At 38.5% G+C, this 12720-nt stretch overlaps 1 protein-coding gene and 1 long non-coding RNA gene across 2 annotated transcripts in view; one reads left to right on the top strand and one right to left on the bottom strand.

Annotated features, from left to right (window-relative positions):
* The window catches only part of LOC112450918, a 12972-nt gene extending 10899 nt beyond the window's left edge, over window positions 1–2073 (bottom strand). The window contains exons 1-3 of the long non-coding RNA XR_003039651.2: window positions 1822–2073; window positions 1572–1628; window positions 1429–1505 (exon numbers count right to left, since the gene is read on the bottom strand). This is a non-coding gene — a long non-coding RNA (uncharacterized LOC112450918). The remainder of the gene's footprint in view (window positions 1–1428; window positions 1506–1571; window positions 1629–1821) is intronic.
* Window positions 2074–4223: 2150 nt separating this feature from the next.
* Window positions 4224–8841, top strand: LOC108242708 (lysozyme g). Its single transcript, XM_037975023.1, has 6 exons — window positions 4224–4481; window positions 6714–6801; window positions 7020–7109; window positions 7225–7439; window positions 8252–8402; window positions 8498–8841. Exons 2-6 carry the CDS (start codon window positions 6759–6761, stop codon window positions 8608–8610), a joined length of 612 nt encoding a protein of 203 aa, XP_037830951.1. The 5' UTR covers window positions 4224–4481; window positions 6714–6758; the 3' UTR covers window positions 8611–8841.
* Window positions 8842–12720: the final 3879 nt, after the last annotated feature.

The following is a 12720-nucleotide window of genomic DNA, read 5'->3' as shown; positions in this document are numbered from 1 at the left end:
AAATGCAGTTTGCAGAAAATTCCCCGCTCAAAAGTTCTTGTCTCTTGCACTGATTTTTTCCTTTAACATTGTGAAGCTCTACTTAGAACCTTCTTAAGATCCAATAGTGCAAATTCTTGCAATTTTTTGACTGGTCTTAAGATTTTGATCAGGAGTGTATACTAAGACAAAGATGAAGGGAAACATTAAACAACTTTCCAAAAAACAAATCTAAATAAAAGAAATCTAACACCGTTTCTATAACTTGTCAGTGATCATTTCTATAAGTCAAACAGCAAATTTTTATTAAAGTATGTTTCTTTTGGCTAAAAATTGATCTAATTTTATATTTAAAACAAAAAAACCCAACCCTCTTTCCAAATATTACCAAAAAACCTAGATAAGGAACAGTATGCACCTTGTGGTCTAGAATGAAAGTTAACTCATTTTATGAAGTAGAAAGATGCAGTGATGGTCAAGAAAGCAGAATGTGTCACTTATTTAGAAATGTCATCCTGATTGTAACTCCTCCTTGATACAATAAGATGTTCATGCAGTTTTAAAGACCAGAAGCTCACTGTGAGAAAGCTTTTTTTTTTTAAAGAAAATTGAGTCAGTCAAGTCAGTATTTAAACCAGGGAACTATAAAACCTTGTTAAAAGCAACAACTGTTCAGCAGCTGATGTGTTCAACGCACAATGACAGCATGTTAAAACAATGACAATTGCTTTGGACAGGGTTTTTTTTAACCCAAAGCCAATTTGTAAACGTGGTTGGTGCTGGTGTTGTCCTCCAGGTGTCTTAGTTTAATCTTTTTATGAAGAAGCCATTAGTTCATCTAAAGGCACCAGACTGTGCCCTGACTTAATCTTAGGAAACTTGGAGGGAGGGGGGAACCTTCATACTCCATGTTTTTAAACTGCTTGGAACAGGGGTCTCCAATCCTGTCCTCGAGGGCCACTATCCTGCATGTGTTACTTGTTTCTCTGCTCCAACACACCTGATTCAGTGGTTAAATTACCTCATGTTCTGCAAAAGCCTGTTAATCACCCACTGATTCAAATCAGGTGTGTTGGAACAAGTAAAACATGCAGGATGGTGACCCTCGACGACAGGATTGGAGACTGCTGCCTTAGAATGATGTTGGGTGTACACGGTCTGGTTGGTGCCGGCGTCGGCCGCGGCCATGGCCTGGTTGGTGCCGGCCGCGGCCAGGTTGGTGCCGGCGTCGGACGCGGCCACGGCCTGGTTGGTGCCGGCGTCTTGTCTCATTGGTCTTATGATCATGTTTTGAAGTAATGCTGAAGCGTCCATTTCTAGTTGCACTGCGAAGTAACTGAACTTTAATTCTCATGTCCACATATATTGAACATACCAGTTAAAAAGGGTTCTACCCCACATTCAATTCCCACTCCTATCATATTTATTTAAAAAACAAAAACAGCTTACCATTTTTGGCAGTCATTGTAGAACATTCCATGGATTTGACAAAGTGATGTTTATTCCAAAAATATTTGGAGAGCGGTCTAGAACATCACAAATATAAAGTTAGTTTAGCAGTTTGCAGTCTCTTTCAGCCGTAGTGTCTTTACCTTTGTTACTCTGCATCTCATCAGCTTTTCCTGTCCCAAGAGTTGATAGACCAGTGCCTGTGGATATAAAACTTTTATTTAACACAAATGTGTAAAAAAAAAATAAACCACGGCATGACACACTAGTATTTCATTAAAAAACATTTTTCCAATCACATGAACTACTAAAAACTTTGTGAGAGATTATACCTCTATACTTCTACTGTGTCATAATATTCATTAACAATCATAATTGAAAAGACAACAAAACCTTCAGCAAGCCAACCAGTCAGCACACAGCTCACCAGGACCCAAACAACTCCCATGGTTCCTCACACCAAATAAAGAGGCAGCCATGAGGTGGGTAAATTAATTACTTGGGCAGGCAACACAGCTGTTTCTCATCATGACAAATTGGAACTTTCTTCAGATGAGTTAAGACTTCACCCAGTGAAAATCAAACTTAGGACAATTACGTGATTCAACTGTTTAACTGTTAAGGTGTTATTTGATGAGTAAAATAAGTGCATATCTCCCCAATAAAGCTATGGTGTTAGCCTTGCAATTGACAGAGTAAAACAAGATTCAAGTATGCACACAGACAGTTCTTATTTTTGTTCAACATATTTTATGATGTAGGAAGAACTAGTTTATTGTTTTTTTGTTGAAAAAGCTGCAATACGTTTTTTAAAGGATTCTACAGTCAGCGATTCCCTTAGATGGTTTGGAAGTAAATTTCACAGTTGAGGAGCAACAGCACAAAAGGCTCGGTCCCTCGTGGTGCTTAGCTTTGTTCTGGGAATTTGGAAATGGCAGGAATTGCAGGAACGGAGAGAACGAGTTTTATTGTATGGAAGGAGCAGTTCTTTAAGGTAGGTGGGAGAATTGCCATATATACACTGCTGAGTCAAAAGACCAATCTTGTAAGAATTCTGGCAGGGACAGGAAGCCAGTGAAGAGAGTGCAGGACTGGGGTGTTGTGCTAATGATTTTTGGTTTTTGTAAGAAGTCGGGCAGCGTTGTTTTGAATGAACTGAAGTTTTTAAAGTTTTAACACTGATACCATTTCCTCTCAATAATTAACAAGATACAAATTCTTCCATTGTTGTGGTATCCCCATCATCACCTGAGTGAAATAGGCCTTAGTGTCTCATCAAAGCCTCCATTATTCTTGTACAAACATGAGGTGTTAATTGACCACATCAAGCCCCTGGAGACGTAGACTCCAAGATATCTGAGGCTGTGGACCATTTCTACAGCTGATCCAGTGATGAACAGGGGAGGTGTGTCGTTTCTCCTGAGATCAATGACCAACTTATTTGACTTCTCCAGAGATTATTCTCTTCACGCCAGACCACAAGATCTTCCACCTCTTGTCGGTATGAAGACTCATTGTGCGATATCAGTCCCACCACTGCTGTCACATCTATACATTTTAAAATATAGTTGCAGGACACAGCCCTGGGAAGCACCGACATTTAGGGTGATGGAGGAAGACAAGATGCCATGGATTTATACAGACAAGTGGTCATAGTTCAGACGGCAGTAATTTGATGATCAGAATCTGGGAGATGATTGTACTGAAGGCCGAACTTATGTTCAGGAAAAACCTGATGTGAATCCTGATGTAATTTCTAATAAACTTGCATCGATACAGTACATCAACATTACTGAGAGCCAGCATTAAAACAAAGTATTTATAATTTGTTCACGGGTAAAGTCAAAGGTCAGACGGTATTTGTTACAATAAAATCGACAACTCTGACATTGTTTAAAGTGAATTATAAATAATTTACACTTGCTGTTGCCAACTGGCTGACAGTGAGGGTCACAAAATGTGAAATTCATCCACAAAAGAAGAAGAAGAAGAAAAAAAACAAGTATAAAAAATGTAGATTTCCAAATGCCCAGCTGAGTCTTCCTGCTTTTACTAAACAGCTTTTATCAAAAGCAGCAAAAGTATAAAGGAATCTAAACAAAGCTTGTGCATTTTTAAAAACTTGTCAGATTTTGAACCGTTCACTGTTTTTTAATTGCACATTTATTTTTTTTAATAAAGAGTATTATATTCTATTTTTTTTACTATATGCTATAAGAAAGTAGACGCAATAGTATTTTCAGATTCTGTACTTGCTAGAATTTTATCAGTGAATAAAACATAAAGAAACAAAGAAATGCAAGAAAATCTGCCAAAGGATTTTTGATTCTTCCTGGTCAGAACCAACAGGTTTCCCTTCTCATCAGTCCAAACTGGGAAGTGCAAAGTGTCAACCTTTAAAACTGAGGTGAGCTGCTCTGTCTATTGCAAGCTGAACTCACATGCAAATCACTTCCACTCCCCTCCCTCCTGATGGTTGCTATGGTCTTGGTTGGCCTGGTGCACATAGTAAAACTGACTGGGGATTAGGTTCAAAACTGTTTTTGGGTGTTGGAAACTTGAAACCTGAGACCTCCTCCTCTGTTTAATGTTGTTTTTTTCTTGCCTGACAAAGATGGCTTCCTTCACTGCCCTCTCGATTCGATTGTATTTTCAAATGGGAAGTTCAGATTTTAGTTTGAACTTAAAAAGCTCCCTGGATGAGTAATAAAAACATCTTCAGAAAACAAAACCAAAAAAAGATGTCCATTGGCTTTTTTTTTTTTTTTCCACAGCATGACTAAGAATTTATACCAACATATTACCGTCTGGTCAGAGATCAGATTTTCTGTCTCTACTGGTCATCAAACACATCGTTTCCACCGTTCTTTCTTCTGTCTCTGCTGACAGAAACCCTCATTAATAAGGACCTCTAGAGGTGGTGAAAAATATTTCACCAAACAACAACAGGAAAGTCAAAGTGAAAGTTAAAATCCAAACATTCTGAAATAAAAACACATTTCTGGTTTGAGTTTCATACCTGCACACTGAGGAAATTGTGCAATAACTATACGGTAAGGAGTTTTTGTTCAATAATATATTGAACTTGTTTTCATCAGACATGCCCTAATGCCGTCATTTCCTTCTTTTGTTTCTTTCTTTTGTAAATTAAACTGGCAAAGGTGAAGTGTTCATACTGTTATGTCTTACAGCAAGCAAACATAAAGTAAGAATAAAGTTTGAAGATGTAATTTGTTTAATTTAGAGCTGCATTGACTTAAAATCTGTTTTATTGTTGCATCTTGGAGGACAACACAGAAAGAGAAGAGGGCAGAGAAAAGAAATTACAGGATGGAGCAAACAGAAAATGAGAGCAAAGTACAGAATATGAGAACATGGACAGAAAGATGGTTAAAACCAGGAAGCTGCGTCTGAGATCTGCTTTTAAAACTGCTTTTCTGTTAGCAAAATATCTCATCAACCCTGAGGCAAATTTTAATGAAACTCTCAGAAAGTAATTGTTATATGTACATCTACAAATTATTTCCTGTTGGCGTCATCCTAACTCAAGATGGCCGCCACAGCCAACTGATTTTAGAAAACACATAAATGTCTAGAACTCGGTCAATTTTGCAGATATTGAACCTAAATTTTGTGTTGTAGTCGCTGAGACCAACTCACAACACGTACTCCAAGTGTTCGACGTTACACAACATATTTACATAAAAACTGGGCATTAACTGTTGGAGTCAACTTGGTTTGCTTTTTAGCAATATATCTCATGTCCCACTGGGCAGATTTGAATGAAATTTTCAGAAAGTAATCACTGGATGCAGCTCTACAATTGATTAACTTTTAGCGTCGTCCTAAGTAACTGTGGCCGCCACAACCAATCAACCTTAGTCAACACATAAATAGCAATTTTACAGATTTTGACTTTAAGTTTGGTGTGGTAGCTGCATATAATTCACAAGTCATACTTTGAGATCTCATGCATCTCATGAGCTCTTCCATGAGATCACGCCCGTAGGAGGAGAGGACTTATTGAGTAAAGGTTGCATAACATTTTGTGCTGCACATTTCCTACGCTGTACAAAGTCTTCAGGTTTAACAAAAAGAAGAGTGATGTGGTTTGAGGAAGTTCTGCAGAGGACGAGTTGCATGTTCACTCATTCATGGGTGTAACCAGGGCTGCTAGCTCGTCTTTATCTACACATCCCTCTGGCTAACGGCTCATTCTGCTTTGCCTTTATCGTGGTCATACAGTGTCAGGATGAGCTAGACAGACCGTCAGTCGTGTGATGGTCACACTCTTTCCCTCTGTATGGGCCACAGCTAAACACACACAGCAAATAACTTCAAATAAAGCATCCCGTGATACTGCACAACACACACACACACAAACTTACACTTCTGTCTGCATCACTTCTGACACATCAGGATGTATGAAACTTGTGGCTCTGCAGACGGCCTGTGAAACTTTCAAAGTGAAGTTTAAACCATGCAGGTATTGTATGAAATCTACATCAAAGGTGTATGTGGATTTGTACGGGTGCTTAAAATGTGAAATTTGTGTTGTTTTTAAGGTTGGGAAAGTGCTGAAAGTTAGAATGAAGATCCTAAAACTGCTCAAAGCTGTAAATGAATTGCTTTTGTTACAAATTACCATCTGACTTCTGCACTTTATGCATGCGCACAGATCAGATTGGTCTATTGATTTGTGATTTGTGATTTTTTTTTTTGTATTTTTGAGTTTGTCAGTTCTTTGTAGTTAGCTCATTTTGTCCTTGTTTTCTTGTGTCTCAGACTATTTTTCTCTGCTCTAAAAAAACTGTTTAACTCAGCTTGGTTCTATCAATTACTCAGCTAACCTGCCTCTACCCAGTAGTCATCCATCCCAGCCTATAGAAGCGTGCTGGCTTTGATTGTCTTGTGATATCGGTCTGTTCTGTTCCTGGTCTTGAGGTGTTGGTTTCGGTTTGTGCTTTGTGTTTAGCTGCTCCCTGTTGCCCTACTCTGGTAGATCTCAGTCTGACAGATTGTCTTCCGATCTCCCATCTTCAAGTAAAGTCCAAACCAAACTCACACAACTAATGAGACAAATAAAGACAAGCAATGACAAGAACTCCAATATATAAACTTTACACCACAAGTGCACCACAATATGGTTGACAGTGCAGACAGAACATGAGCATAGTGTGAGATTGTGTAATCGTTCTTTTTTTGTTGAGACAACACTGAAATGAGGCTGCAGTGCAGCCCCCGTTAACATCTTCCCTTTTTGTCTCAACTTTCACAAATGGTAGGCTGCCTGCAGGAAATAAATAACCAGGGAGGTTAAACTCACAATCATGGGAGGAAATTCCAGCTCCAGCAGCGCAGATGATGATTCTGGTGAGCAACCTTACAGCTTTTTCTTTTTTTATTATTATTACTTTTTTATACTTCCTCCAAACATAACGTTTATGTAATGGTATAGCATGAGCTTGTTTAAAAACCTGACTCAAGGTCTGTGTTTTTGAAGTGAAAAAAAATCACAATATATGGAGTGTTGTACAATATACCACTATTCATTTAAAATAACTCTTATTTTTGTCTCAATGAATCCACAGAGGCCTCTGGGCGTTATGGAGACATCACAAAAGTCAAAACTACTGGAGCTTCAAAGAAAACGGCTCAACAGGACAGGCTGGGTTACAAAGGTAAGGACTGAAGCAGAAATGGTCAGGATTTTTCCCTTCGATCGTTCACATTTCACGTTTGTTGTATTGAGGCTATGATCGTGACTCATGGCCACCTTTCGGCTCATCTCGACAGGTGAACGTGCCTCTCACAAAATGGCAAAGATGGACGCAGGAAGAATGGAGAAATACAAGTCAATGATCTGCAAAGTAGCAAATGAGTTTGAAGTCGATCCGGCTCTTATTGCCGCCATCATCTCCAGAGAGTCCAGGGCTGGAAACATTCTCAAAGATGGCTGGGGAGACTGGGACTCGCAGAGAAAGGCGTACAATGCCTGGGGACTGATGCAGGTGATTTTATTTTAGATAACAAGTTAACAATGTTGCTATCTTATCCCTTCTGGAGAGAGAGGTAGATAAGTCTGTGTAACTTTGGGTCAATTTGACCTGGAAGCCACGGGAGGTTAAGATAACAAAGTTAGTTTCATTTTCTTAACTTCAGAAAACAACTCCAAAATATCAGACTGATTAAAATATCAGACTAAATGAATATTGGACAGGCGCACCAATGGTCCCGTGTCAGTAGGGCGTGGTACCCCCTCAGGCCTGGATTTAAATGGTGATTTGGTGTGAAACACTCACACAACTCTTGGGTCTTCTCCTATGGAAAGTTGTCTTACAGGTGTTGTAACTGGCCCTTAATGGTGCGGGGTGTCACGCAAATATTAGTTTGCGAGAGTTTAGATCAAATCCAACCAGTGGTACATGGGATAATTTGCTAACATGACAGACAAATGAACACAAGCACACAGACACAGGCAAAAACATTATTGCTCTGCTTTTGGCAGCAGGCAATAATAAATATTATCTTATATTCCACAGATTTAACTGGAAATGTGCCATATGTTTAATAGAAACCACTGATTCTTGTCGTGGATGGCTTTCTCACTTTTTCCTAGATAATCTGACTAAATATCAATTAAAAAACCTGTTCATCATCATCAGATATTTTGCTAAAAGACAAACAATTTATCTGTCAGAAGATACCTGGACACTAATCTAAGAATTTACAGCACACTTGCAAATTGTAAACACATCATTTGAAGACTCATTGATAAAAGTTCTGGACATCTACTGCTCCAATTTCCTTCATATTTCTGTAGGTTGATGTTAACCCAAAAGGAGGTGGACACACTCCAGAAGGTAACTGGAACAGCAAGGAAAATCTCCGCCAAGGGACACAAATTCTGGTCGATTTTATTGATAAGATACGTACAAAGTTTCCCAGATGGAGCAAGGAGCAGCAGCTGAAGGGTCAGTTTTGTTGAATATGTGAACGTTTGGATGTATCAGCTTTTAGCGCTTTGCTTATGAACATCGCTTCTTTTTTTGTTTTTGTTTTTCTGAAGGAGGAATAGCAGCCTACAATATGGGGGACGGAAACATTCATTCATATGAAAACGTGGATGCCAACACAACAGGCCGAGACTACTCCAATGATGTTGTTGCCAGGGCTCAGTGATATAAAAAACATATGTTCAATGACTGAAGGTGTCCACATCAGAAAGTCACTGATGCAACCTACAGATTGCAACAAATATGTCTCATATCAAACAATAATTTTTTGTTTCGTTTCCTGTTTTTAAGTTGTGCTCAATTCCAATTTTTTCATTTTTGTTGTATGAGAAAGTACAAATAAAAACTTGTTACATTTTTAAAATCTAAACTCTCCCAAAATAAATAACTTTATTCTACCTGTTTGCAAGTCATGATATACACAGTGATGTGCAAAAGTCTTTAGCCACATGTCATTTCTTTTTTTAAAAATTTCTTTGGTGTCAAACCTACTTTTTTAGAATGGTCTTAAAGAATAGTTTTCCTAGTTTTATTAAAGCCTCGGGCAGAAAGCCAACAACATGTCAGTGGGAAAACATTACCCCAACAGAGAAGCATCACCAGGGAATTTCCTGAAGAAGACCTGTTTTAGAAACTGGATTTCTTTTAGCCCTTGACAATAACAGGAGACCACTGTCCTACATAGTTAGAAGAGATACTTTTTGTTAGGGAGCAGGGGTTTGGGTTCTCTTTCTCCACTAGAGGGAGCCATGGAGCCACATCCAGAGGACAGGTCTTCCACTGATTGCTCACACCTGAGCCACATTACCACTCACCAAGCCACAGGATAAGAGGAGGAGACTGCCAGTCACTCGATGTCTGAGTGTTAACCTTTATGGTACTCTAGCCACCCTTCCTAGAAGTCTCGTGTCTCCCTGAGTAATCTTCTCAGCCGTTCCTTTACTCTAACCAGTTTGTTTGCTACCAGGTATTCGTTGTGATCTACAAGCAATTTGTTCAAATTCCATGTTGCCTTCAGGGTTCTCAGCATTCATCATCTGATTCATAGTTCCTCTTCCACGACTGGCAGCCGTTACCTCCACTTATCAGGCCTTCGCTACGAAGACCTGTCCGCCCTCCAACCCTCACCATCTATCGGCTTCCTCTGGACTCTAACAAGGCCAAATCGCTCCTCTGTACTCTCCAGGTTCATCTCTTGGACCCAAGCCCCTCAAACTCCTCTCACCTCTCCCTGGTGAACCAACAACTCTTCCTTCCTTTGTAAGTTGTCCATCTACCAAACCTTTCCATCCAAGTTTAACAAATACTCACCATTTCTAGTCTCCCTTCACCATTTCCCAGTTTCCCTTGACAAAGAACTCATACATTTATCATTTGTACAGTAAAGCTTTATTTCTGATTCTCTCTGCCTCTAGAGATTTTTCTGCATGTGGGTCAAATCAATTCCTAAAACCATGAGACTTCTTTTTTTTTTTTTTAAACACCAAGCCAGTTTCACCAACATCCATACAGCCATCCTCCTTAATAATACAAACTCTTCAACATGTGAAAGATTGAAGCTGAGACTGAACAGCTAACCATCCTCTTTGCAGACCACTGTTCGTTTGAGTCCCTGTGGTTTTGGGAACATTTAATTATTAAACATTCATGTAGAAATGACCTGTTCAAAGACTACATCTAAATGTCAATGAGAATCTGGACTGTGACCTGAAATGGCTTTAAACCATCACAATAAACACGTCTTGTAGGAACAGGCCTTTAGATTCATAACTTAAACTTGTACAATGTAGTCTTTTTCCCCATAATCCTGGAAATATTTAGGCCTTAACTCTTGCACTTCAGTATTTAGACATGGATAACTGTTCTTTTGTCTATAAACTAATTCACTATTTACCATATTTTGGCTATAAAAGGTACAGTAATGTAGAATATTTAAGAGAATATACCACTAATATTGATTATATTTTCATCTTAGCTGGTATAAGCCAACCCTCAGTACTCTGTTTTACAGTAAATATAGTCTGGTGTAGAAAGTGTGATGGTCCCCAGTGTAATATTACAATACATTAGACTAAGATTCCCAGAGAAAAAAAAAGATATACTTAGTACCACATTTTTTGAAGTTCGAGTTCAGATATTTATAACAATTAATGGTTAAACATTGGATTTCTTGTCTGAGTCTAGCTTTTTTCCCTCAGAAATCCGTAGTCTGCTGCAGTTCCAACATGAAATAGAAGCCAAGATGGCGGCACAAATTCCTGTCTCAATAGCATAGACTGCACTTTAGTTGGCCATTTCAGAGGATTTCTATTTCAGATAGCGAAGATGTCAGAAAATACCTAAAGAGACTTGCTGTTGTAATTATTTAAAACAAAGATTCTATAAAGTATTGATTTTGAGTAAATTAATACTTGCTTAATTCAAGTTTGTTTCTTTTTAGGGGAACTGATTTCAAACCCAGGTTTTAATAAATCAGGACAGATGCCCTAACAGTATGTGGAAAAGTGGAGCCTCTGTCATTAGGAAAACAAAAGTGAACAAAATAGTTTGACTAGAAGAACTGTCAGGAAAAAAAAAACCTGCTATCAATTTGCCAGTGAAAATTAAAATGATATTTCTCAGAATACTATTTTCTGGACAGAGGACTGATTCTGAGTTATTTGGTGAGAAGTACTACAACCAGGCATGTTGTTTAGGAAAGAAGCCACATGTGACATGAAACAGGGTGGCGGCAGCCATTAGTCATTTTTCTGTCTCACTGACTGGGCAGCTGCAGTCCTTAATTCAACTTTAAACTCTTGCCTCCGGTGTCTGGAGAAAGTGTAAGGATATCTGTATTACATTTACATTTGAACAACTAGTGGATCTCAAGAATGATCCACAGGGGACCAGCAAATCCACGACTGTGTGTGTGTGTGTGTGCCTGTTGTAGTTGCATTCATGTAAACTGCATTAGATATTTAAGGCTCAGATCCTATTAAAGAACAAAAACTAAAGTGAAATTCAGATATGTTATTTAGTAGGTTTATTGTTATTATCTCAGCTACAAAGTGTCTTGTGGTATTTTCAGTTTGCGTGTGGGGTGTGAAGATCATGACTTTCTTTACAAGCACATCCAGCAAGAATGAAACTTTCCAATACAAACAATTTCTATCATACTCAAAGCTAAACATCTCAGTATAAATTAAAATAAATAAATGGCATGTTAGCAGGTTGCATATATACAGCCTTCTGCAAGCTCTACAGAGGATAATAACCCAGATAATTAATTAGTAACATCAGTAAACTACTTAGGATTCACACTTCTGCTTCTAAATAAGAGCAAATACATCATGTATTAGAAATTTTGGTTTTAATACAATGAAACTGACATTTTTGTTCAAAGTTATCAAGCTGTCAGACTCTCATACCGGCCCATACTTACAAATAGCCAAGACACACCATGTTCTCATCTAGTAAAATGTTTGTTCCAACAAAGGACAGAATTTTCCACCATCAAGTGTTTTACTGTACATTTCTTTCAGCTCATGATTAATTACTCCTGTAAATTTGAACATGTTTGCTCTTTCCTCTGTTCTGCTACAATGTGTGGTTCCCCTTCTCCCACCACCAGCAAATAATGGACAAAATAGCTCAGGATCTTGCAAAACGTTTGCAGGATCTCATAAAAATACATCTTATCATCTTTTGCCTCAATATCTGTAAAAGAAAGAATACATAAACTGCAGGGCTAAGTATTGAAGTGATGAGGACATAAGCAGATGTATTTCTTTTTCAGCCTGGTAAGAAAATATAAAAAAAATTTAAATTTTAAAAATCTCCGATTAAAAATCTCCACCATATGGATGTTTGAGTCCTCGTGGTTTTGGTTGTTTGTCCGTGGTAAGAGAGCCGGATGTCAAGGGCAGTTCTCTTTTCTTTCTTGTTTGGGTGGGTTTGGGTTGGCGGCGTGAAGGGGAACGTCGACATAAATAGAAACTTTGTGAGTGTCAGGAACAGGAGTGACGAAGGCGAACCCAGAGCGCAGACTCATATTTAACAAAATAATTTATTAAATAAAGAAACACAAAACAAAAGCTGACGTGGCAGCAAAACAAAATAAAGAACAAACTAAAACTAACATGAACAGAAACAGGGACAAGCAGGACAGAAAACAAACAACCAGAAACGAAGCTACAAACAATAGACAAACCTTAGACAATGGACCAGCGAGGTATGGGAAGAGTGACTGGGTTTTTAAGACTGCAGATAACGAGGTGAGTGGGAACAGGTGGAA

Source organism: Kryptolebias marmoratus, linkage group LG3, assembly GCF_001649575.2.
Source record: "Kryptolebias marmoratus isolate JLee-2015 linkage group LG3, ASM164957v2, whole genome shotgun sequence".
Taxonomy (NCBI): domain Eukaryota; kingdom Metazoa; phylum Chordata; class Actinopteri; order Cyprinodontiformes; family Rivulidae; genus Kryptolebias; species Kryptolebias marmoratus.
This window is presented reverse-complemented; position numbering and strand designations above follow the sequence as displayed.